Source organism: Terrapene carolina, unplaced genomic scaffold, assembly GCF_002925995.2.
Source record: "Terrapene carolina triunguis isolate 2854851 unplaced genomic scaffold, T_m_triunguis-2.0 Scaffold495, whole genome shotgun sequence".
Lineage (NCBI taxonomy): Eukaryota > Metazoa > Chordata > Testudines > Emydidae > Terrapene > Terrapene triunguis.
The window spans coordinates 598,576-623,424 of NW_020664846.1; the positions used below are offsets into that span (position 1 = coordinate 598,576).

The 24,849-nt window shown below is 44.3% G+C and overlaps 1 protein-coding gene across 1 annotated transcript in view; it reads right to left on the bottom strand.

Annotated features, from left to right (window-relative positions):
* Nucleotides 1-24,849, bottom strand: part of NSF (N-ethylmaleimide sensitive factor, vesicle fusing ATPase) — a 166,113-nt gene that overhangs the window by 114,324 nt on the left and 26,940 nt on the right. Inside the window, exons 2-6 of the mRNA XM_026658664.1 lie at nucleotides 22,457-22,542; nucleotides 11,612-11,711; nucleotides 8,008-8,047; nucleotides 1,532-1,698; nucleotides 343-450 (exon numbers count right to left, since the gene is read on the bottom strand). Of these exons, the coding sequence (XP_026514449.1) occupies nucleotides 343-450; nucleotides 1,532-1,698; nucleotides 8,008-8,047; nucleotides 11,612-11,711; nucleotides 22,457-22,542 (501 nt within the window). The remainder of the gene's footprint in view (nucleotides 1-342; nucleotides 451-1,531; nucleotides 1,699-8,007; nucleotides 8,048-11,611; nucleotides 11,712-22,456; nucleotides 22,543-24,849) is intronic.

Here is a 24,849-nt window from a genome sequence, read left to right on the forward strand (position 1 = left end):
ATGACGCACCCGCGCTGCTGGGGAGGGGCACGTGATAGCTCTTGCAGTTTCCCTTTGCTTCCCCATCAGAAGTAATTTTTCTGTGGGGAAGCAAAGAAAATTGTGTACGCGCAGTGGCACGAAATTCCACCAGGAGTAACATATGGATGAGAACGCCAAGAAGAATGATTGTTTCTTTTTTTTCCCCGCTCCTGGTACCACTACAAAGAAGAGTTAAGTTGTTTGGGAACATTAATTGTGCATTTCCATTCCAAGCATGTCAGTAAAGTTGATGAGCATGAGAAGAGAATAAGACTCATGTCCTTTGGGATTAGTTTCTAGCATGAATTCCATCTGCCCTACCTTTTGTTTCTTGCTTGTGCCGGGCTCCCCTTTGAGAATGCTGGGATCCATGCCTTCAATATCCTTCACCAACAGGCCAAAAAGTTTATCGTTGAAACTGAACACAAGCTGTGGAAGGAGGTAAAGAAGAAAACCATTAATTTAACTTGTTCAAAAGATGCTAGGACTTCAATGGGAGTAGGGTAGGAGGGACAGGAACAGGATTTGAGGGAAGACAAAATCTTAAGCAAATAGTTGACTGAAAAAGAATTAGTCCACTCCTGTCACAACTAGTCAAGAGAATTAAAATCCTACTCCACGACACAAACCAACATTTCACCTTTTGCAATTAAATTCTTCAAAGATGGACAAATTGAAAACTGGCCAACAGTTACGTGTCTAATAAAACATCACAGGAAACGGGTTGGGGGAAACTGCAGAAAACCATTGACCTATATTTTGTGGAACAGATAGTTTAGAATATCTTTAGCTGCAGATTAGTTTATTACAGAAGTTCTCTGAGGCGGTGACCCACTGTCCTCTCTTCGGCATGGAGTCGAGCACAGTGATAGTACTTAGCAAACAGTAAGGATTCGTAAGAGCCATTATCTCCTCAAGGACATAACAGACCCTTGGTCAAACACTTATAACAGATAACATTTAAACCAATATCTTAAAATAATAATAAATGTTTGCAACTCTACGGAACCTTACACCTGAGGATCTCAAAGTGCTTTAAAAGCAATAGCTTAAGTCTCAACCACCTTCCAAGACCCGCAAATGTTCCTATTTTACTTCTGGGAAACTGAGGCACAAAGCGATTAAGTGACTTGCCCAGAGTCGTACAAGAATTACATCCAGTTACATCGAGTCTGAATTTGACCCAAAATCTGTGGCCAAGTTGGCATCAGAACCCAGATCTTATAAGGCTTTGATTTTCTTTATGGGGAGGGCTATGGAAAAGTCAGGTTTTGTACCACTTTGCTTCATTGTCTGTAGGGACAACCTGAGTACTTATTGTTATAGACAATCTCTGACAGTGCGACACGCCCTCTTCTCAAAGTGATGGGAATGCTCAGCAATGCGAACAGTCTGGTTAAACATTCCTTAATATTTCATAATACAGAACCTACCAACAGTATGAGATTTGTCACCTCAAGCACTAGAATTGGATGGAAGTGATGGAAACTACAGCAATGAATTCACACACCTGTTGTCCTACTGAGAAAGCCAGGCTGTTGAACTGCTGGATGAATTCAGCAGCCATCTTGTCTGTGTCATACGGGTTGGCATCAATGCTCTTCTTCTGCAGAAAGTCTATCTCAATTGTCATAGTGCCGATGCACTGCTTGGTCTTGTCGAAAGTGTATGGGGAGACTGGGAAAAAAACAAACATTTCAGCGTGGTGAAATCCCAGTATAACCTTGACAATGCACCTAACATGCTGTAAACTGGATTGTACACTCTCCCAGCTATATACAGGAATACCACTACTATAGCCTAGCAAGTGTGATTCATAAAAAACATTTCACCCAACGCTTGAAAAATCCCAATTACAATATAAGAATTTATTTCTATTATAATAATCATTTGGTTCTTTGCAAAAATTCAGTCTACTTGTTCAGATAAAAGTTCTTCATTGATCTGACGGTAGAAGACAAGTGCAAGAGAAAAAAAACAAAGCAAATGGATCTTTACATTGAAAAGCACTACGATATGTTTAGAACTTGGAATCAGAGTCCCCAGAATACCTGCTCTATGTGATCAAGTATCCCATTTTACAACTTCATCAAGGTTAAAATGCACAGTTTAATGCTGAAGAATCATTTGTGATTGCATGATAGGTTTACATTATAAATCTCACGTGCTTCCAGAATGGTATTTAAATACTCTCAAACAAGTCACTGGAAATGCTTAAAACACAAGAGAGACACCTGTGTAAAAGATTTGCATTAAATCCACAAAAGCCATCTAGACCACTGGGGTAGCACGGTAGTACAACTGGCTAACACTTCATACTTAGATAATGCCTTTAAACCATGGTATTTGCAGGAGGTCATTACATACAATCTGCATAACTGCCAACCATGTGCTCAGTTCACAAGGGCCACAGTTGCCTCCCTGTCTCCAACGGGAGGAATCAGTTTGAGATTGGGGCTCACTGAACCTCAGAGCACACTCATCCTCCCTCCCCCACTTCTCCCAACACCACCCTGAAATAACAGAGCTGGCAGTTGTGCTTGAGGGATCTGGGGCAAAATCAGTACTTGGTCCTGCTAGTGAAGGCAGGGGGCTGGACTCTATGACCTTTCAGGGTCCCTTCCAGCTCTCTGAGATCCCTTTCCGCAGTACTCCTTCCTAGGCAGTCATTTCCCACTTTGTATGTGTGCAACTGATTGTACCTTCCTAAGTACAGTACTTCGCATTTGCCCTCACTGAATTTCATCCTATTTATTTCAGACCAGGTCTCAGTATTCTATATAACTACACCCAAAACATTATGTAAAAGAAGGTGAAGCTATAGTCAGGCATTCAAAAGTTAGGAAATGCCAGAATTAAGTTAGCCTGTGTAAATCTTAGCTTGGGCTCCTTGTGTGTGTACATAAGGGCAGCCTTCCCCCTCACCACATAGAAAAACCTGGGCAGAGCCAGACACCTACCATAAGGAAGAAACACTTTGCAACTGAAGTCAGCTATAAAAACGGATCAACATTCTTGCAATGCAGCAGCCATGAGTAATTTTAATCTATCCTGACATTAAAACTAACAAAACTCATCGAAACATGCATAGCAAGCCAGTGTACTACTAAATAGATAGTCAGTCAGTCTATGGTGTGAGGCAGCTTTTGTATCTTAGGGCTTGTCTACACAGGGGGGTGCACACTGCATTACACAAGCTGCAGTAATAGTGTGCATACCGGATGGTATACCCTCTGTCAATGCACATCACTGTGTACACACAGTGGCAGTTTGCTGCAAACCAGGGGTATTTCAGGCTCCTTTGCTTTGCTACCGAGCAGCATGCATTCTGGGATTTTTCTCACTGTGCATTGTGGGATACATAGTGGAAGCCAGGCTAGTTCAAAATTTTAAATAATCCCATGATTCATCTGTCTCCATACTTCCTTTAGGGGTGGGCTAGCTCCATATTCAAATTGCTGTTGGCCAGCATGGATCCAACAATGCTCCGCATTGCTATGCTGGCAACTGCAAATGTGCAGAGGCTGTTTGAGCTGTATGTCAGCACTCAAAGCCAGAGGAGTTCGGCTTTGGACTTCACCAGCTGCACCACCAAGCAGACGATGTGGCAGCAGCTCCTCCAGCTGCTAGAGGATCTTTAGCAACGGTAGAAGCAGGACGAGGAAGAGGAGGAACACACGGAGCAGTTGACAACAGAGAACCTGTTCCTGGAGAAGCTTCACCATGTGCAGCGCTGTCTCTGGGCTTGGGAAACCAACGCAGATTAGTGGGAAAGGATTGTTCTTCACACCTGGGATGACCAGCAGTGCCAAGAGAATTTCAGGATTGGGAACGCAACCTTTCTAGAGATATCTGCTGAACTGACTAGCACCTACAGCAGCAGCCTACCAACGTGCAGTGCCTCATAGCAATGGAGAAGTAGGTCACAATTGCCATCTGGAAACTGGCCACCCATGAATGCTATTGGTCCATTGCAAACGAACTCAGCATGGCGAGATCGACAGTTGGCCACTGTCAGGCAGGTGTGTGATGCCATGAAAAAGGTACCGTCGCACCAGGTTATAAAGCTTGGTAAAGCTCGTGTTATTTGTGATTTTGCACACATAGGATTCCCAAACTGTAATGGGACAACTGATGGGACCCATGTGCCTAGCATTTGCCCCTCCCCACCCTTAAGGCACAGAATTCATAAACAGAAAGGGGTTTTTCTCCATCGTGTTCCTGGATTTGTAGACCACCGTGGCAGGTTCACAGATATAAATGCAGAGTGGTCTGGAAGAGTCTACCATGCTAGGATCTTTCGGAATTCAGCTCTATTTACATTAACGGAGAAAGGGCTGTTGCCTCCAGGATAACTATGTCATTAATGATGTGGACAAGCCTCCATAACAAACCTGCCCCCGCAGAGTGGGGCGCCGCACAGGACAGTCAGTGGGAGCCTGCGGCAGAGCAAGAAGGAGACAGCTGGCCGGGCGCGGCGACCAGCGCGGCCGAGGGACAGAGCTGTTGGGGGAGACGGTCCTGAGCTCAGGTGAGCTTCGCCCTCCAATGCCTGGGGCGAGGGAAAGTGAAACTAAACCCCGCAGCGCGATGGAGGGGAAAGGGCTGGTGCAGGTGCCGCTTCCAAACACCGACTCCCTCCCCCCCCGGTGGCACTGTGCCAATGCGGGGAGCTGGCCCTGATCTCCAGGGAGATTCTCACCTGCTCCCTGTGAGAGCCCGGTTCTGCCCTCCTTGCCCCTGGGTCCGCCGGAGGGCAAAGTACTCAGAGACTGGGAACGTTTAGAGACCCTGCGAGCTGGGGGCATTCTCAGCCTCCTCCTTGTTCATAGGTTCCCTCGGGCCAGAAGGGACCGTTGTGATCATCTCCTCCAGCCCCCTTGTATTAATTCTAATGAACAATGCCACATTATGCAGTATTCATTTTTGAAAGTTTATAATAAGCGATGCTCCAGGGGGAGGGGAGGGGAAAGCGGGGGGGCACAAGGTGGAAGTTTCGCCTAGGGCACAAAATATCCTTGCACCGGCCCTGGATGGAGTAAGCAGTTAGATTTGCTAATGAAGTATCTAACCCACATTATTATGGGCAAGAGATTGAACGGAACTTAAAATGTCATAGATTCAGATCTATGTTGCCTGGGAATGGGGGAGAACTGGAGAAGAAAGATACCCGGGACTTTTTCTCCTGATACTTACTCAATTTAAAATTAAATTAAGCTGCCTATGCTTCCTCCTCCCCTGTACTATGCCACTTCCCCCACCAAAGCGTACGACGATTGGTGCACCTTGGAAGGCTTACCTGTTTTTCTCCAGTCTGCCCGAACTCCCAGGCCAAATCCTAACTGCTCGCAGCAACTTAAAACCTAATTCTGCAGGGCCGGCGCTTCCATTTAGGCGACCTAGGTGGCTGCCTAGGGCGCCAGGATTTGGGGGGGGGGGGGGGGGGGGTTTTTTCCCCCCCCCGGGGGCAATTGGGGGGCGGGGGGTCCTTCCGCGCTCCGGGTCTTCGGTGGCAATTCTGCGGCAGGTCCTTCACTCACTCCGGGACCCGCCGCCAAAGTGCCCCGAAGACCGGGAGTGCAGAAGGACCCCTCCGCCGCAGAATTGCCGACGACGACCGGGTGCGCAGAAGGACCCCCGCCTAGGGCGCCAAATCCCTGGCGCCGCTCCTGTAATTCTGTAATGAGATCTGCTAACACAGACCCTTACACCTGAAAAGATTCCCACTGAAGACAATGGGACAGCATATAGGTGTTTAGAATCTGAAATAATGGATCCCACTACAGGACTGGAACCTCTGTTTATAAACTCTTGATGGAAGAACCTTTCCTTTGTGCTAGTTAGTAAAGCACCAGTGAACACCTATGGATGGGACAACACATTGTTAAATACTAGAGGCTGCAAAGGCTCTAAACCTCCAGTCCTTGCCAACACTCACCTTCCCACTTCATCCCCAATCTGCATCTGAAGTCATCCAAATGTGTGTGTTTAGCATTTCCAAAGATCAGGCCTCCTATGTGCCTCAATGTGGATTTAGATGCCTAAATTTAGTTTGAAAAACTTGGCTTACAAACCAGATTCTTTTTAACTGCCCCCAATTTTGAAGCCCTATTAATTTGTGAGAGCTGTCTTCCCCAGACATATACTGTAGGAGTATGCCTTTGACAGGTGATCCCAAAATTAGTCAGAAAAACTACCTGGCTGAACAGAAAGCAAACTCCTAATAATCAACCTTAACAATGGGGTTTGTAATCAGAGTTTCTTGACACTAATTCCCTGGTTCTGATGGGGATGGTGTGAAACATTTTGTGCCACTGCTGAAACTAGAAACAATTCATTCTTGCCCTTGAGCCATGCATGCACCAGCCATTTTTGCCCCAAGTTTGCACAATAGAAAAAAAGCAGGTGAGGGGGAAGATATTGCCCCAAAAAAATGACTTTTCAATGTTCAGTGTTCAATTTAACATCTGTGGTGAGCAGGCTCAAAGCCCCATACGTGCACATACTGCACAATGCACCAGTATAACGAAAGGCTTTTCAAGAATAGACTAAGCATCAGCTGGATTCATGAATACGTGCTATGGTGACTGGGGCTATTTAAATAAATAACAGATATTTTAGACTGACATTCGCCAAAATATTGCCATTCACAAAGCCCTGGGCTCCAGCAATCCACATACGCTGATACATTCTATCAGTCCATGGCACCAAAAGAATTCCAGCACCAGTATGCAGAGGTATTAGACATTGGTAATATTCACAGCTAACCATGGAGTTACCTAGACCATGATCTAACTAGGAAATACATTTGTGCTTCCTGAAGAAACTCATGTGGAGCAAACAGCAGGTTATTTTATGATGTTGCTGTATTTATCTTGACACATTTTGTATCAATAGGTCATGTCAAGAAACCTCATATTCAACCATTATGATGTTTGGACAGGACATTTTCGACATGAAATCAAACTCTAAGAGTGATGGGGGATCAGAAGGCTTGCATCCAGATAACAGAAGGACTTCTAGCCAAGGCCAAAAGGTACCAGGTATATTCAGGGTATAAGTGAAATATAAGAACTAATTAATCTTCTAACACAGGGCCTAGAGGCCCTCAGGAGGCCTGCAAGATATTTAGCTTAGCCAAATTAGGCCTTAGTATTTAGGATAAGTTAAATTAATAACAAGCCTCTAAGCTTGTGTCAATGTTTGTGTTATGCTGCTGTTTGGATAATAATGATAATAATGAGATCAGTAGACATCACAAGATGACTGCTGGTAGCCTTCATGAAATGTTAGACTTCCTTCAGGTAACTGCCGGTTACTATGGTGATAAAGTGAAGTAAGTATTAATGAGTATAAGGAGAACTAATGAGTTAGCCTGTGAAAAAGGAGGCACCCCAGAAATAGTGGGGTGTGGAAGTTCAAGTAAGCAAAAGGAGTTAAAACCTTCATAAATATGTATGATGTTCAATGGGCATGAGCATACCACATTATAAAAGTTGTATCCCGGCCTGTGTGCATGGGCAGAGGGGACACCAGTATGACAACCACTGGTGGTGATTATAGTGAGGCGAAGGATGACTGTGATGACTAATACTTTGGATTTTTCCACAGGCATGGTGTGACTAACGCAAATGCTTTACGTTCTGTATCGGCCAGTCTCTCCTTTACCAGATTGCAGTGTGTACTGTTGTTTGGTTGGCTAATAAAAGAACTATTATAGAAAAAGCATTATGTATTCTTTTGTGCTCCATGGGGTCCCCCTTCTACTGATAACCTCTCTACTGTAGTCAGTCTTGGGGGCTGAACTCTCACAGATTAAAGTAGGTGTAAACCCTCACCTCGGAGTGAGTAATTGGTGAAAATACCCCATAACTATAGATAAGGCTTCAGGCTGAAGATCTGGCATGCTCCAGCTCCGTTCAGCTTTAGTCTGTAAACCATATAAAGAAGCAGCTTTGATAAGTTTATGTTAAGTGCTTGACCTACCATCTATGTCTTGTCCAATGGAGAGGCCGGCCCATTTTCTCTGTAAAAAAACAAAAACAAAAGTTGCAAAGAGACAACCATGCACCAGAATTACAGATACCAGCTCACAGGACAGCCCACTTCCTCACGGTGAGCTTTAGGAAACATGGGAAGCCCGAATAGCAAAGCAGATAGAATAAAACCAGGGCTGTTGATTAATCACAGTTAACTCACGCGATTAACGCAAAAAAATTAATCGCAATTAAAAAAATTATTTGTAATTAATCGCACTGAAACAATAGAATATCAATTGAAATTTATTAAATATTTTCGGATGTTTTTCTTCATTTTCAAATATATTATTTCAATTACAACACAGAATACAAAGTGTACAGTGCTCATTTTATATTATTTTTATTACAAATATTTGCACTGTAAAAATGATAAACAAAAGAAATAGTATTTTTCAGTTCACCTCATACAAGTACTGTAGAGCACTCTCTTTATCATGAAAGTGCAACTTACAAATGTAGGGTTTTTTTGTTACATAACTGCACTCAAACAAAACAATGTAAAACTTTAGAGCCTACAAGTCCACTCAGTCCTACTTCTTGTTCTGCCAATCGCTAAGAGAAACAAGGGGTTTTTTTACATTTACGGGAGATAATGCTGCTTTCTTAATTACGTCACCTGAAAGTGAGAAAAGGCATTTGCATGGCACTGTTGTAGCTGGCGTTGCAAGATATTTATGTGCCAGATGCACTAAAGATTCATATGCCTCTTCATGCTTTGGCCATCGTTCCAGAGGACATGCTTCCATGCTGATGACACTCATTAAAAAATTAATGCATTAATTAAATTAGTGACTGAACTCCTTGGGGGAGAATTGTATGTCTCCTGCTCTGTTTTACCCACATTCTGCCATATATTTCAGGTTATAGCAGTCTCGAACGACGACCCAGCACATGTTGTTCGTTTTATGCAGGTTTTTATTGTACATAATTCTACATTTGTAAGTTCAACTTTCATGATAGAGAGATTGCACTACAGTACTTGTAGGTGAATTGAAAAACTATTTTTTGTTTTTAACAGTGCAAATATTTGTAATCAAAAATAAATATAAAGTGAACACTGTATACTTTGTATTCTCTATTGTAATTGAAATCAATATTTGAAAATGTAGAAAACATCCAAAAATATTTAAATAGTATTCTATTAATTTTTTAATCGTGCGATTAATCGCAATTAATTTTTTAAATCGCAATTGTTTTCATCGCACAATTAATCGCGATTAATTTTTTTAATCACTTGACAGCCCTAAATAAAACCTAACCTTAATAAGAGGTTAAAAAAAAGGCAACAATGACAAAACCCTTACAGAATGTCATTGTTTTTCCATTTGATGGCTTTGACTGTACTGTTCTGTGAAACCATCCAGGCTTAATCCCACAGAGAATGGTTACAACAGCTCTTGAGACAGAAATGATTAAGTGCAGCCTTCTTAACAAAAGTGAGTTCATGACTCCAGCACATCCCTGATGATGAAAGAAACCATATGGGATATTTTTCCTGCCATTCAGTTCAGTCCACTGCTCAAGCACACGCACTGTCTGAAGGTTAAAGGGGAGATGTATCTCAACAGGCAGAAAAAAGTATGTTACACTTTATGCTCATTTTAAATGGGTGATTGTGTGAAAACTCTCATTGGGGAACATATTTATAATGCATTGTATTATAGCTTATGTTCTTTTGAGATCTTTCAGTGAACGAGAAATTAGGTACTATAAAAAGATATTTAAGTGAATTTCAGTAGGTCTAAAGCAGGGATCAGCAACCTTTGGCACATGGCTCACCAGGGTAAGTACCCTGGCAGGCCGGGCCAGTTTGTTTACCTGCCGCGTCCGCAGGTTCGGCCGATCGCGGCTCCCACTGGCCGCAGTTTGCTGCTCCAGGCCAATGGGGGCTGCGGGAAGCCATAGCCAACACATCCCTCGGCCCACGCCGCAGAGATAGACAGTGATTTACAGCCAAGCACATGAAATAGCACTGGCGACCTTGCAAACATTTTTGTCGAGTTAGTTCTGCATTCTGGACAGCATTTCAGCAGGACTGATGTAATCTTTGAAAGGTACAAACAGAATTCTATTAAAGGAATGACGTGACAGAAGCGCTCCAAGGCTCCTAGGCAAATTCGGAAAAGCATTGAGGACAGATCTGTTCCACTTCCTAACAGCTGGCCAGACTTCTTGGCCCATCCCAAAAATAAGGCTGATCTGGCTTGCTTCTTATCTGAAGAACTCCTAGTCAATGTTCCATAAAACTGTCATATCCAGAGAGTTCAAAGAACACAGTTCGGTTAAATCATCAAACCCAACTCTGGACACAAGTGAGTTGCAAACTGATCATGAAGGTGGCGACACCAGGATTGTACTGCACTGTATACACAGATGCTGACTGTGTAGTTGTGTCAACACAAGACACTGATCTTCTTCTGTTAGTGGAACACTACGACAAAATGCATTGCAGCAAGTTGTGGATGAAGGCTGGAACATCAAAAAAAAACAAATGCATTCCTGTGCATACTATTCAAGAGAAGCGTCTGCCTGCATTTCCTCAAGCAGACACAGAAACAGTACTCTCCTTCCATGCACTGACAGTCAGTGATACTGTTTCCTATATTGTTGGGAACAGCAAGAAAACTGCTTGGACAATATTCATGGAGAAACATGTACTCCCAAGAAACTGAGGGAAGGATGATCTACAGAATGATCATTTCAGCAGAAAAGTTCATCTGCAACACGTACAGTTTATCTGATGAGGAGGGCTGCGACAAGGGCCGGGTGATATTGTTCTCCAAGTGTCGACACCAGAGGCACTGCCCCCAGCAAGTGATGCACTGCGCTGCACTCAAAGAGCTCACTTGCAAGTTACGGAGTGTAGGCAGGCAAATTGCAACAATCCCACACTACCCTCACTAGAGAATATGGGTTGGACCAAACATAATGGAGAAATGGTACCCAAGCTAATGCCAATAGAGCCAATCCCTGACAGCTGTGCAGAAATTGTTACCTGTGGATGTACCAAAGAATGCATATCACAACACTGTAGCTGCAGAAATATCACACTGGCATGCACTGGGGCCTGTAAATGCAAGGGATGTGTCGGCACATGTAGGAACTGTTAAATTATGCTTGTCTAGCAATGTGCAAGATATACAGTGACTCTTTGTAGTAGAATAAAAATAGAAAATTTACTAATTTTTCAAATTTTACATAATTTTTGAATTCCAATTTAGGTGGTGAAATATTCAAAATTCAGCTTGATAAATATTTTCAGATTCAGCACATTCAAATTGTGAAAAATAATTTGTTTACCTGCTTTTCCCCAAAAATGCCTCTTACATCTTATTTTACAGAAAATGTGCCCAGTCTATCAGAAAAGTCTCTTGAAATTCTGATTGTAAAAGCCCACACTTGCAGCATTAATTCACACTACTTGTATTTATCCATGGGGGTTTTTTCCCATTGAAATTGTTAACTTTAAAAAACTGACATGATACAAATGCCTTCTTTTGTTTAAAAGCCTTTCACCTGCTTCCTAGCGGAAAAGTGAGACCACACAATACCTGGGGTAGGCTGAACGCGATGCTGCCTGGAACAACAGATGAATGGGTTCTCAACGTGAAAATGTATCTGTGGTTTGGAGAAGTCCTCACAACTACATGCCTAGAAGAGAAAGAGCAGCATTTTATTTTGATTCCCATGTTATGAGAAATCATGTGTAACAATTCTTAGATTTCATTCAACTTCTGTGATGGAAAAACTAAGGCACCAGTCCTGCAACACAATGTAAGCAGGAGGATGCCTGTACAGAGCTGCACTGAAGTCACTGACTTCCATCAGGCTCCACATGGGTGAGGGCCCCTTTGAGACTGAGGAAAGGAAATCTGCACAACACTTTCAAAAGATGAGCCTGGGAGCTTAAATTCATCACTCTGCTAGACACTGAAAAACATGGACTGAATAGACACGATGGATTTATGGCTTATTACAACAATCTATAACAAGGGAGGCCAAACTTACTGACCCGCTGAGCTGAATATGACAATCTTCAGACGTTCGGGAGCCAGGCCACACCTGCTTCGGCCCCTCGGGGGGAGCCTGCCGGGGCTTGGGGTTTCAGCCCCGCTTCTGCGGAAGCCCCAAGCCCCGGAAGGCGTGGCCCACAGGGCTGAAGCCCCAAGACTCCCCTCCCCACCGGGCAGAAGCCCCTACCTCACCGACCTGCTGAAAGGCAGAGGTTCCAAGCTCCCCACACCCCCCGTCTAGTAGGTGGAAAATGGGGGGGCTCCTCGAGCTGTACTTTAACTGTAAAAGAGCCGCATGCGGCATTGTTTGGTCATCCTGATCTATAACCCACTAACCATCACCCCCAACTGCCTTCCCCCACTCCCAGGACTGGACGGGTGTTAATGGGCCACTTCACCTCGAATGGTCTCTTGAAATATGTGCTAACTAGGTATGCTAAACAATCTGTTCCACCTCCTATTTAGCTGTAACACTACCTTTCCCAGACCTGAAGAAGAGCTCTGTGTAGCTCAAAAGCCTCTCTCTCTCCCCTCCTTCCAACGGAAGTTGGTCCAATGAAAGATAATGTTTTCACCCCTCAGCTCATAGAGAGCCGAGACACCTTGTCACCAGAGACGAGTAGGGTACCTGCTGATAGTGGAGGGGCACAATTTAAAGGTTCGCCTCCCCCCCCCCAATAGCTTGAGTCATGCCCCCCCTTACCCTCAGCAGCCCCTCCCTGCAGCTCCCAGCTTTTTGATGATGCCTCTCCCCATGTCGCAGATCGCCAGCTCCAGGAGCTGCCACACAGGGAGGGGGGCTGGCCAGCAAACCCTGGCAGAAATCTGGGGGAGGGGGAACATGGCCCCCCCATGAGTTGCCTCTGCTTATCACGCTAAAGCTCCTTGATCTCAATTATGTTTAATGTCAACTTATTCTTACAGTAACTTTGTGTAAGCATCCATATACTGTCATTCATTGATAGCATCCATGATTTAATTAGCTTTTTAACATAAGGAACCGTAGTACTTAACCACTGGCACAGCTTGGCAAGAAAGGATTCCAAAACACACTGTAAAAGTTTTAGCACTATAAATGGAAAAGTTTCCCCACTTTATTCCTACACCTTAGCAGGTGAAATGGTAATATGGAGGAGATCTTTGAATGGCCTAAGCAGCTTTTAGTTTGAATTTGATAAAACAGCAGAGGATCCAAGATTAAAACCATTTTTTAAAACCATAAGAATTTTAGCGATCCCCTGGGGAACTTTCTCAAAGAGTAGGAGGGTGTCCCAAAGAATAGAAGTGTTCCCTCCTCACACACTTCACACCACCAGGCCTTTGTGATGTCCTCCCTGAAGCTGGCTATCTGCTTTTTGCACATGTTTATTGTTTTCAAAGAGATTTGGGATCCCCCCAGGATGGAACGTACAACAGAAATGTAAGTTATTACCACTGTCTAATAATAAATACTTTGTAAAGTGCTTTGAGATCCTGTGATCCAATGCACTATATCCGTGCAAAGATGAGACTCATGCTGACTTCTACAGATGTCAAAACTAAAGGCATGGAGAGGAAGTGACTTGTCCCAAGATGTCACAGTGAATCAGCTGGGAATAGATCCAAGGTCTGATTCCCAGTCCCATGTCTGAAGGTGATTTCATGAAGGAATCTGAATATCATGTCCACATATATGTGCATATGATAATGTGAACATTAAAAGGAAGCCAATTATAAGCTATACATCCAATAAATTCTCCCTTGCAGTTAGTCAAACCTAGAACAGAATGGTAAGTACTAATTTTAAAACAGAAGAGGACAGGTGATTATTGTCATATGCACTTTACTGCAAGGCAGCAATATGGATGGCCTGGCTAAGTTTAGCTGCAGTGCAGTAAGATTACCATGGCCTACAGCTCTGGTTTGATACTGAAATACCTTTTTTACACTTCCGGTGTATATACTTTTAAGAGCAGTCTGCAGTTTCTTTCCATAACCAATACACACGCTAGTTCCTATGTAAACCTTAATTCTACAAAACAAGCAACCTTCTCAGGATTCTTTATATAGCAGAATGTCCAGGGCTTTTTTTGGTTACAACACATCTGCAGTTGTTGTTTTCTGCATACTTTCATAATTGATAGAAGGTTGCAACCTAGTAGTTACTATTACTTACACACAGCCATAAATGAACACAGTGGGCTCTTAGAGGTCTAACGCTTAGGCTCTACCATTATTTAATTCAGCAAACATTAGGGGAAGGTGCTAGTTTTTAAAATGCAAGAGGCAAGGATTTCAGATTAAATACTCACAGTTCGGCATCGCATTTTTTGTAATGCCACGTCACTTTATTACTAGCATCTGCTTGAAAAAGCGAGACGTGCGTAAGTCCACGGGGCTGATGCTTAAACACAAAAAGGAAGCTTACAAGAAGTGGAAAATTGGACAGATGACTAGGGAGGAGTATACAAATATTGCTAGAGCATGCAGGGGTGTAGTCAGGAAGGCCAAAACACAACTAGAGTTGAGCTAGCAAGAGATGTGAAGGGTAACAAGAAGGGCTTCTACAGGTATGTTAGCAACAAGGTGGTGGTCAGGGAAAGCGTGGGACCCTTACTGAATGGAGGAGGCAACCTAGTGACAGATGATGTGGAAAACGCTGAAGTACTCAATGCTTTTTTTGCCTCGATCTTCACAGACAAGTTCAGCTCCCAGACTGCTGCACTGGGCAACACAGTATGGGGAGGAGGTGAGCAGCCCTCAGTGGTGAAAGAACAGATGAAGGACTATTTAGAAAATCTGGACATGCACAAGTTCATGGGGCTGGATGCAATGCGTACAAGGGTGCTGAGGGAGTTGGCTGATGTGATTGCAGAGCAATTGGCCATTATCTTTGAAAACTCATGGCGATCGTGGGAGGTCCTGGATGATTGGAAAAAGGCAAATATAGTGCCTATATTTTAAAAAGGGGAGAAAGAGAACCCAGGGAACTACAGACTAGTCAGCCTCACTTCAGTCCCCGGCAAAATCCTGGAGCAGGTCCTCAAGGAATCTATTTTGAAGCACCCTGGAAGAGAGGAAGGTGATCAGGAACAGTCAACATGGATTCACCAAGGGCAAGTCATGTCTGACCAACCTGATTGCCTTCTATGATGAGATAACTGGCACTGTGGATATGGGGAAAGCGGTGGATGTGATATATCTTGACTTTAGCAAAGCTTTTGATACAGTCTCCCACAGTATTCTTGCCAGCAAGTTAAAAAAGTATGGATTGGATGAATGGACTATAAGGTGAATAGAAAGCTGGCTAAATTGCTGAGCTCAACGGGTAGTGATCAACAGCTCTATGTCTATTTGGCAGCCGTTATCAAGCAGAGTGCCCCAGGGGTCGGTCCTGGTGCCGGTTTTGTTCAACATGTTTGTTAATAATCTGGATGATGGGATTAATTTCACCCTCAGCAAGTTTGCAGATTACACTAAACTGGGGGGAGAGGTAGATACGATGGAGGGTAGGGATCGGGTCCAGAGTGACCTAGACAAATTGCAGGACTGGGCCAAAAGAAATCTGATGAGGTTCAACAAGGACAAGTGCAGAGTTCTGCACTTAGGAAGGAAGAATCCCATGCACGGCTACAGGCTGGGGACCGACCGGCTAAGCAGCAGTTCTGCAGAAAAGGACCTGGGGGTTACAGTGGACAAGAAGCTGGATATGAGTCAGCAGTGTGCCTTTGTTGCCAAGAAGGCCAACGGCATATTCGGCTCTATTAGTAGGAGCATTGCCAACAGGGAAGTGATTATTCCCCTCTATTTGGCACTGGTGAGGCCACATCTGGAGTACTGTGTCCAGTTTTGAGGGCCCCCACTACAGAAAGGATGAGGACAAATTGGAGAAAGTCTAGGAAGCTGGGGCACATGACTTACAAGAAGAGGCTGAGGGAACTGGGTTTGTTTAGTCTGCAGAAGAGAAGAGTGAGGGGAGATTTGATAGCAGCCTTCAACTACCTGAAGGGGAGGCGTTCCAAAGAAGATGGAGCTCAGCTGTTCTCAGTGGTGGCAGATGACAGAACAAGGAGCAATGGTCTCAAGTTGCAGTAGGGGTGGTTTAGGTTGGATACTAGGAAAAACTTTTTCACTAGGAGAGTGGTGAAGCATTGGAATGGGTTACCTTGGGAGGTGGTGGAATCTCCTTCCTTAGAGGTTTTTAAGGCCCGGCTTGACAAAGCCCTGGCTGGGATGATTTAGTTGGGGTTGGTCCTGCCTTGAGCAGGGGGTTGGACTAGATGACATCCTGAGGTCTCTTCCAATCCTAATCTTACATAATTCTATGACAACCTACCGACAAATGTCTGTCTATTGTATAGTGCTCATTACCGTAATAGCGGAGTGCCTCAGTCTTTTTAAGGTATCAACACCCCTGTAAAGTACTGCAGCATTATCCCCATTTCACAGATTGGGAATTTAGGCACAAAGCAGCTCAGTGGTTTAACGGAGTACCCACAGGAAGTCTGTGACAGAGATAGAAACACCTGGATCTCCCAAGAGACCAGCTACCACCATAACCACTGGACTATGTTTCCTCTTTGAATCTCTCATACTGCACCAAAACTGCACCAAAACTCAACTAGATAATAGAGTGTATTTTGGAGCAGTTCTCTGAAGCCATCTGGAGAGACGTTTTTCCTGACACCCTTTCTCCCCAGCAGCTGAGCAACTGGCCACTGCAAACCTGCTGTTAATTACTTCTTAATACCATTCATGGGGTTTGCCACTTCACCCATGGCTCCACCTCCTGCTCACTCTGAGAAGTGTAGAGTTTCGCTTGTATTTGCACAACTGCAAAAGCCATTAAAAAAAATCACAATCCAATTCAAGCAGAGACAGTTGCTAGAGGGCTGGGACAGCTCCTTCTCTGAGAGGAGCTCTCCATGGTAGAGAAGAATTAACTAAACCTGGAGAAGTTGACTAGCTCACAGCACACAGACAGACAAGCGCTGAAATGTGTGTTCACCCCTGGACCGAGGAAGTCAGAAGCACCACCATAAGCATTTTCACTGAGTGACAGCCCCTTTTAATGATGTAGGTATGAACCTACAAGCCATCTTCTATCATTTAGCGGAGTAGGAGGAGCTTCCATCCCTGACCCATACAGCTGTCACAGTCTAGTTTTCAGGTGATCATGTCCCCCCCACTAGTACATATCTGTTGGTGATAAGCACATAAGCCAGTGAACAGAAACTACTCCTGAGGGAATTCTGTGCCAAAAAATTAAATATTCTGTGCACAATATTTTAAAATTTTGCAAATTTTATTTGTCAAAATAACACAATATAATCACACCATTTTCCATTATTTGCTGACAAGTATTTTGAAATAAATTACCAAAATAATGGAAAATGGTGTGATTATATTGTTATTGTGTTTCTGTGTTATTTTCACAATTAAAATATACAGAACTTTGCAGAATTTTAAATGTTAATTTTTTGGTGCAGAATTCCCTCAAGAGTACCAGGGTTCTGGGAGGCGCAATGAGGGTGTGGGCAGCTCGATAAGGAGGTCTGGGTGCAGGGGGAATCTGGATGCACAGGGGCTCAGTGCAGGGGATATGGGACTCTGCAGGGGAGTCCAGGTGAAGGTGGTTAGGGCTCGGTGGGGAGTGGGGCGGGGGTCAGGGTGCAGCTGGTTGGGGCTCAGTGAGGTAGAGGGTCCAGGTATGCAGGGGCTCCTGATGCAGGGGGTGAGGCTCGGCGGGGTGGGGGTTTGGGAGGCTCGGTGGGGGGGGTTCTGGGTGCGGGGGGCTCCTAATACGGAGGGGGCTCAGTGGAGGGGGGTCTGGGTGCGCACGTGGAGGGGGGTCGCTGTACAGGGAGCTGCTCCCTGTCAGCCCAACCCCCGCGCATCCAGACCACCGGCACCCAACCTCCCCACATATACACACACACACACACACATATATATACCTGGAAACCTCTCCCGCGAGCCGTACGCCCACCCCGCACCCAGACACCACTACCACCACCCCTGTGGTGCAGAGCTTCCTGCAGCCAGGGGACGTTTCTGGGGCTTGATCTGACCCAGCCCCGGCTGCTCCATTCGGGGAGGGGGGGGGGGGGGGTAGGAAAACTCTGTCTCCATCCTCCTCCCCCTCCCCCTCACCTGAAACTAATGTCCCTGTGTGGCCAGGGCATCCCCATACTCCCCTTGCCCCAGTGATTGACCTCTCCCCCCAGCTGCTGAACAGAGCAGAGCTGCCAGGGAGGGGTGAGTAATTACTGGTGCAGCTTCTCTTTGCTTTCCCACAGAAACCATTTTCTGCAAGGAAGAAAAGGGAATCTGTGGGGGAGGAGGGGGGCGGCATTTTTCTGCTGCACTGCAGTTGCGCAGAATTTCCCCAGGAGTAAGAAACAGTGCACCACATTGGTATAATTTAAAACAGTTTGGCAGCACAGTATATAAAAGCCCTGTACATATTATGGCCCAATACATGTAACTTCAGCAATGAATATCACCATTATTTCTTCTTCTGTGCATTACAACAGAGGGAGATGCATTACAGCAAAGGGAGACAGCCTTTATCCTGCTGGAAAAATGGTAGGAATCAAAATATTAAAGGAGTATTTTTTTAAGACTGATATGAAAAATATTGTTTTTCTTCAAGGCCTCTCATTTTACATTTTCCTGGACAGTCAGAGCAGCACCAGGTGGCCACGTTGAGAAGAGAAGCCTTAAACAAAAACTGTGTAGGTTCTGATGTTGAAGCAGCTACAGCAGGCTGAACTGAAAGGAGCCCTGTTAGCATTTGTCCTCAGACAGAAATTCAATAATGGAAGAAACAACACAATAACCTAGTAATACTTGTTCCTAAACATCAGGCAATGGAAGCAGCTAATCTTGCATTTGATATATTGAAATTTAAGCAGGCATGAATGCAATCTTCGTAAGTGTCTAAAGATATACACCTCTACCTCGATATAACGCTGTCCTCGGGAGCCAAAAAATCTTACCGCGTTATAGGTGAAACCGCGTTATATCGAACTTGCTTTGATCCGCCAGAGTGCGCAACCCCGCCCCCCCGGAGCACTGCTTTACCATGTTATATCCGAATTCGTGTTATATCGGGTCGCGTTATATCGGGGTAGAGGTGTAATTTCAACAGGAGTGTGTAAAATTAAAATGGATCTATATTACTATGCTCTTCTACAGCATGTTTTCCATCGGGGGATCAAGCAGTTCATCAGACTCCATACTCCACTGCAGGTTATCCAGGCATTATTCCCATTTTATAGAGGGCAAGCCAAGGCACACTGCAGTGAAAGGACTTGCACATGGTTACACAGCAAGACAGTGGCAAAACGATGACTAAAATTCCAGAGTGCCAGTTTCCAGTGCCCAGAGCTCTAACTCTCAAAGACATAAGTGAACATTAGTGTGCCAGCAGGACGTCCCAAGAGAGTTCATTCATATTTTTTATTTGGCAGACTAGTGCAATACAAAATGCGGCTAGCAGTAAGACTTGTTTTTCTAACAAAAAGTACTGCACTATTTTCTTGGAAGTAAGGGTGGAAGGACAAACAGGGGCGAGGAATGACGACTGCTGACAAAGTTGCTCCAGGGCAGCTGGAAAAGGTCAGGCTGGTAGTGATAGATGGGCCATGACAGGCAGGGCCTGAGCAGCAGGAGGTGTTTAAGTGAGCAGACGGTTGGGGGCTCTAGAGCACCAGTAGCTACATAAACAATGGTTAGAGGCACTCTTGCTCTCACGTAGCCAGAGATAGCAAATGTAGTAGAAAGAGAGAGCCTGAGACAAGAGGCCTGGTATGAGGCCCTGAGGCCTGAGCTAAAGTAGTGGGCAAGTTTTGCTGATATAAAGCAAAGTTAACAGAAGTCAGGCTGTGAGCAAAAGGCAGGCCCTGCTACAAAACCTGCCTACTTGCAGGTTCCCAGAATCTGGCAAGAACAGGGCTGGTATTGCAAAAAAACATACATTCCTAAGTAGTACTAGGCACAGTAAAACTCATGCAAACACATTTCAAAAGGGTGGTACCAGAACACCCAATACCAAGTGTGGTGTGTACACACACACACACGCACCCCACAGATAATGAGCACACAATGACCCCTCCTAAAGATAAGGTCAGGATGACAGTGTGATGGATAGAGATGTTTTGATCAAACCAACATGTGCAAGGTAATGGCTGGTAACAAACCATGTCAGGAGGCAGTAACTACCTACATAAGAGGGGCAATACATAAGTTGTATGTATTGGTGTATAAAATGGAGTCTCAGAGTGTGTCTTTGGCCAGCCTAGGGGGCAGTGGAAAGTCCCACCACTGACTGAGCTGAGTCCATTGTCACGGGCATACAGGTCTTAGTATCCCCATAGGATCTGCCAGGTGCTATCACTGTGCTTCGTTGACAATAAGCCTGACCGAGTGCCTTTGCTACGAATGGGTCTGTAGTTATTGGGCAGTTCGATCGGAGCCTGCTGTAGGGGCTACGTGGCCAGAGCCAGTGCAGCACGCAGAGAGAACACGCACACAGCCAACATCTGACTACAGCAGCATGATCGGGAACTAGAGATCTATGAACAATACAGCATGTTCCACTGAAAACACCAATTATTAACTATAGGAATCACTACGGCTTTAAATCAGACTTTCATTAACAGATTCTCAAGATGAGCCCTGCCTGTCACAGGTTGGCTGGCCCTTTAGGGTAGTTGTGCTCAGCCACACTTGGGACAGATTAGCTAGCCCCCCTATCAGGACCAGCTAGGTTATTTCCGAGTAGTTCTGATCCCTTTTAAAGAGAATAGAACCACACAGAATCAGCAGGTTTCTGTGGAAGGCCCTGAGCAAAGGCCTGCAGGAGACTGTGAGGGGACTCTAGGGAAGAAGCCTAGAAGTCAGGGCTCTATCTCAGAGCCAAAGGAAATAAAATGTAGCCCAGAGGGGCTCAGACTGTGTCAGAGGACTCCAGGGAAGTGGTCTGGGAGTCAGGGCTCTATGACAGAGCCACAGAGAGACTGAAAGGTAACCCAGAAGGGACTGGGAACTGAACCTGAAGAGCAGGCTGAAGAGGATCCTAAGTGGGGCAAAAGTACTTTTGGTTTGGTCTGGACTTTTGTTGAGCCATTTGAACCCTGGGAGAGACGGAAAACCCTGAGGAGGAGGAAATTGAGGCAGGGAGTGTCTGCAGTGCCACACTTAGCCATAGCGGGCACACCCTGTGACACTGGCCATACAAAATGTACAGTGGTTCACAGATTTCAGTGGGAGTTAGGCACCTAACATGCTTAGGCACTTTTGTAAATCACACTAGGTGCCTATCTGCATCTTCAGGCACCTAAATACTTTTGAACAGAAACAGTCAAGTCACTAAGTACAATTAATACTTCCTTGAATGCAAAATGTTTTAACAAACATATTTCTTATGCATTCAACATATTTTTATTTAACTACTAATAAACTATTTTCTTTACATTTGTAATTGAATTCCAATTTCCATCCAAATGCAGTTTGACAAAAATCCTAAAGAAGAAATCACCATCCAGTAAACAAGAAATGCATCATTCACTGTTGTCTAACATAATAATGTAAAAATTAAGAATTTGAATAAATGTATGTTAATCTATATAATTGCTTCAATGAATGCATATAGATACAGTCCATCACTGTGACTAACCAAAAAAGTACCAAATTTAATGCAACAACTATATTTGGTTGCAAATCACTATGTTTTAATGGTTACCAACCAATGAGAATTACCCTCTCTCTAGGCAACAATACAAAAATCAATTATTTAAATTGAGTTTTCCTGCTTAAAATCACTCTGAGATCCACTCCATTGCGCACACACAAAAATCCTAGATGTTAAAAGTATATTAAGGTTGCAAAGGAAAGCACTCACAAGTAGTAAGGAAATGCCTTCACATTTTTGAACTGCAGAATATTTTACAATCTCAAAAATTGAAATCATGTCTAGCAACTGTGTAGGTGGGGCTCAGAGGACAAGGTGGCAAAACATTTCCATCTCCTCAAGTTGCATTTTATGGACTAGCCTAGTACTAGGAGTTTCCTGTGGATAAAATGACATGTTTTCTGCTTCCATGCATTACACTTAAAAGAGACTTCACTGAAATACCCTAAATACGCATCCATGCAAAGAAGGCCTGTTCTTTGTCCAACCGTGGCCCCTACCTTATTCCCATCTTTTGGGATAAAGCCACACCCTCACTTTTAACCTCAAAGCCACATTCACATTCCCAAAGAAGAGATACACAAGTGACTCAGGCAGGGTGAGTTCTGGGAACAAGTCAGTTTCAGAAATTTAGCTGACTGCTTCCAGGTCTAAAATGACACTCTCTCTAGGTCTTGTTAGACAGAAGAGTAACAGTGGATACTTACATGCCAGCCTGGAAGTCCTTCTCATTCACGACAGCACAATTGCTTAATGACAGTTCATCTGTAGGACATCTTGCCGCTTGCATAGACTATTGGAGGTGACACAAACAGGGCAGAAAAAAATCAGTAATGAGACACAAGAAAATACAAGCATCTTTTTTTAATAAATTATGCATTTCTTAAACTTTATTAATTAAATGAAATGCAAATTGGTTCCTTGAGATCTCATTAGCATTGATGTGACGTTTGGATGCATAGTTTGCCATCAGTGGCAAAAAGCACCTTTCTACATTCACAGTTTCTAAGGCACTTACACAGCTTCTCTCTAAAGTATGTCTGCAGTTGATTATAGCCTCATAAGTCCCAGCATATGAGAGAGACAAGGCAAGTGAGGTAATATCTTTATTTGGAACAACTTCTGTTGGTGAAACAGACATGCTTTTGAGTTTCACAGAGCTCTTCTTCAGAAATCCGAAGAAAGCACATCTCTTTCACCAACAGAAGTTGGTCCAAATAAAGATATTACCACACTATCCTTGTTTGTTTCTTTAAAGCAGACATTGCCACATTCTACACTCTGAAACCTCTAGATCTGACAACTGCAGTACACTCTACAGAAGACTGCCCTAAGCTCATCTGGCAAAGAATATATCTGCTTGGCACTATTAGCCACTATTAAACCATATTTCATCATATTTACTTCTGAGGGCAATTCAAGGTGTTGGCAGGAAAATGTAAAACTCTATACTGTTTGGGATTCTAATACCTGAATACCCACCCCTCTCCTACTGTACCACCAAAGGTTTAATTGTGCAGTGGAAAAAGAGTATGGTTCAATGAATAGTTCTGATGTTTTCAACCAAGCCAGAGACCAAAATGGGTGATTTTTATTAACTGCAAGTTATTGGGAAACTTCTCTTGATACTTTCATTGACTTTAAGGCCAGGCAGGACCATTAGATTATACAGTCTGACCTTCTGCATACACAGGTCATTAAATTTCACCCAGATATCGTTATATTGACGCAAAGGATTTTAGTCCCCTGAGGATTGAAATAATAGAATCATAGAATATTAATGTTGGAAGAGACCTCAGGAGGTCATCTAGTCCAATCCCCTGCTCAAAGCACGACCAACACCAACTAAATCATCCCAGCCAAGGCTTTGTCAAGGCGGACCTTAAAAACCTCTAAGGATGGAGATTCCACCACCTCCCTAGGTAACCCATTCCATTCCTTCACCACCCTCGTAGTCATATAGCGTTTCCTAATATCCAACCTAGACCTCCCCCACTGCAACTTGAGACCATTGCTCCTTGTTCTGTCATCTGCCACCACTGAGAACAGCCGAGCTCCATCCTCTTTGGAACCCCCTTCAGGTAGTTGAAGGCTGCTATCAAATCCCCCCTCACTCTCTTCTGCAGACTAAATAACCCCAGTTCCCTCAGCCTCTCCTCGTAAGTCACATGCCCCAGCCCCCTAATCATTTTCATTGCCCTCTGCTGGACTCTCTCCAATTTGTCCACATCCCTTCTGTAGTGGGGGAACCAAAACTGGACCCAATACTACAGATGTGGCCTCACCAGTGCCGAATAGAGGGGAATAATCACTTCCCTCGATCTGCTGGCAATGCTCCTACTAATACAGCCCAATATGCCATTGGCCTTCTTGGCAACAAGGGCACGCTGCTGTCTCATATCCAGCTTCTCGTCCACTGTAATCCCCAGGTCCTTTTCTGCAGAACTGCTGCTTAGCCAGTCAGTCCCCAGCCTGTAGAGATGCATGGGATTCTTCCGTCCCTAGTGCAGGACTCCACACTTGTCCTTGTTGAATCTCATCAGATTTCTTTTGGCCCAATCCTCCAATTTGTCTAGGTCACTCTGGACCCTATCCCTACCCTCCAGCGTATCTACCTCTCCCCTCAGCTTAGTGTCATCTGCGAACTTGCTGAGGGTGCAATCAATCCCATCATCCAGATCATTAATAAAGATGTTGAACAAAACTGGCCCCAGGACTGACCGCTGGGGCACTCCGTTTGATACCAGCTGCCAACTAGACATTGAGCCGTTGAGCCCAACAATCTAGCCAGCTTTCTATCCACCTTATAGTCCATTCATCCAATCCATACTTTTTTAACTTGCTGGAAATAATACTGTGAGAGACCATATCAAAAGCTTTGCTAAAGTCAAGATATATCACATCCACCACTTTCCCCATATCCACAGAGCCAGTTATCTCATCATAGAAGGCAATCAGGTTGGTCAGGCATGACTTGCCCTTGGTGAATCCATGTTGACTGTTCCTGATTGGCTTCCTCTCCTCTAGGGTGCTTCGAAATGGTTTCCTTGAGGACCTGCTCCAGGATTTTGCCGGGGACTGAAGTGAGGCTGACTAGTCT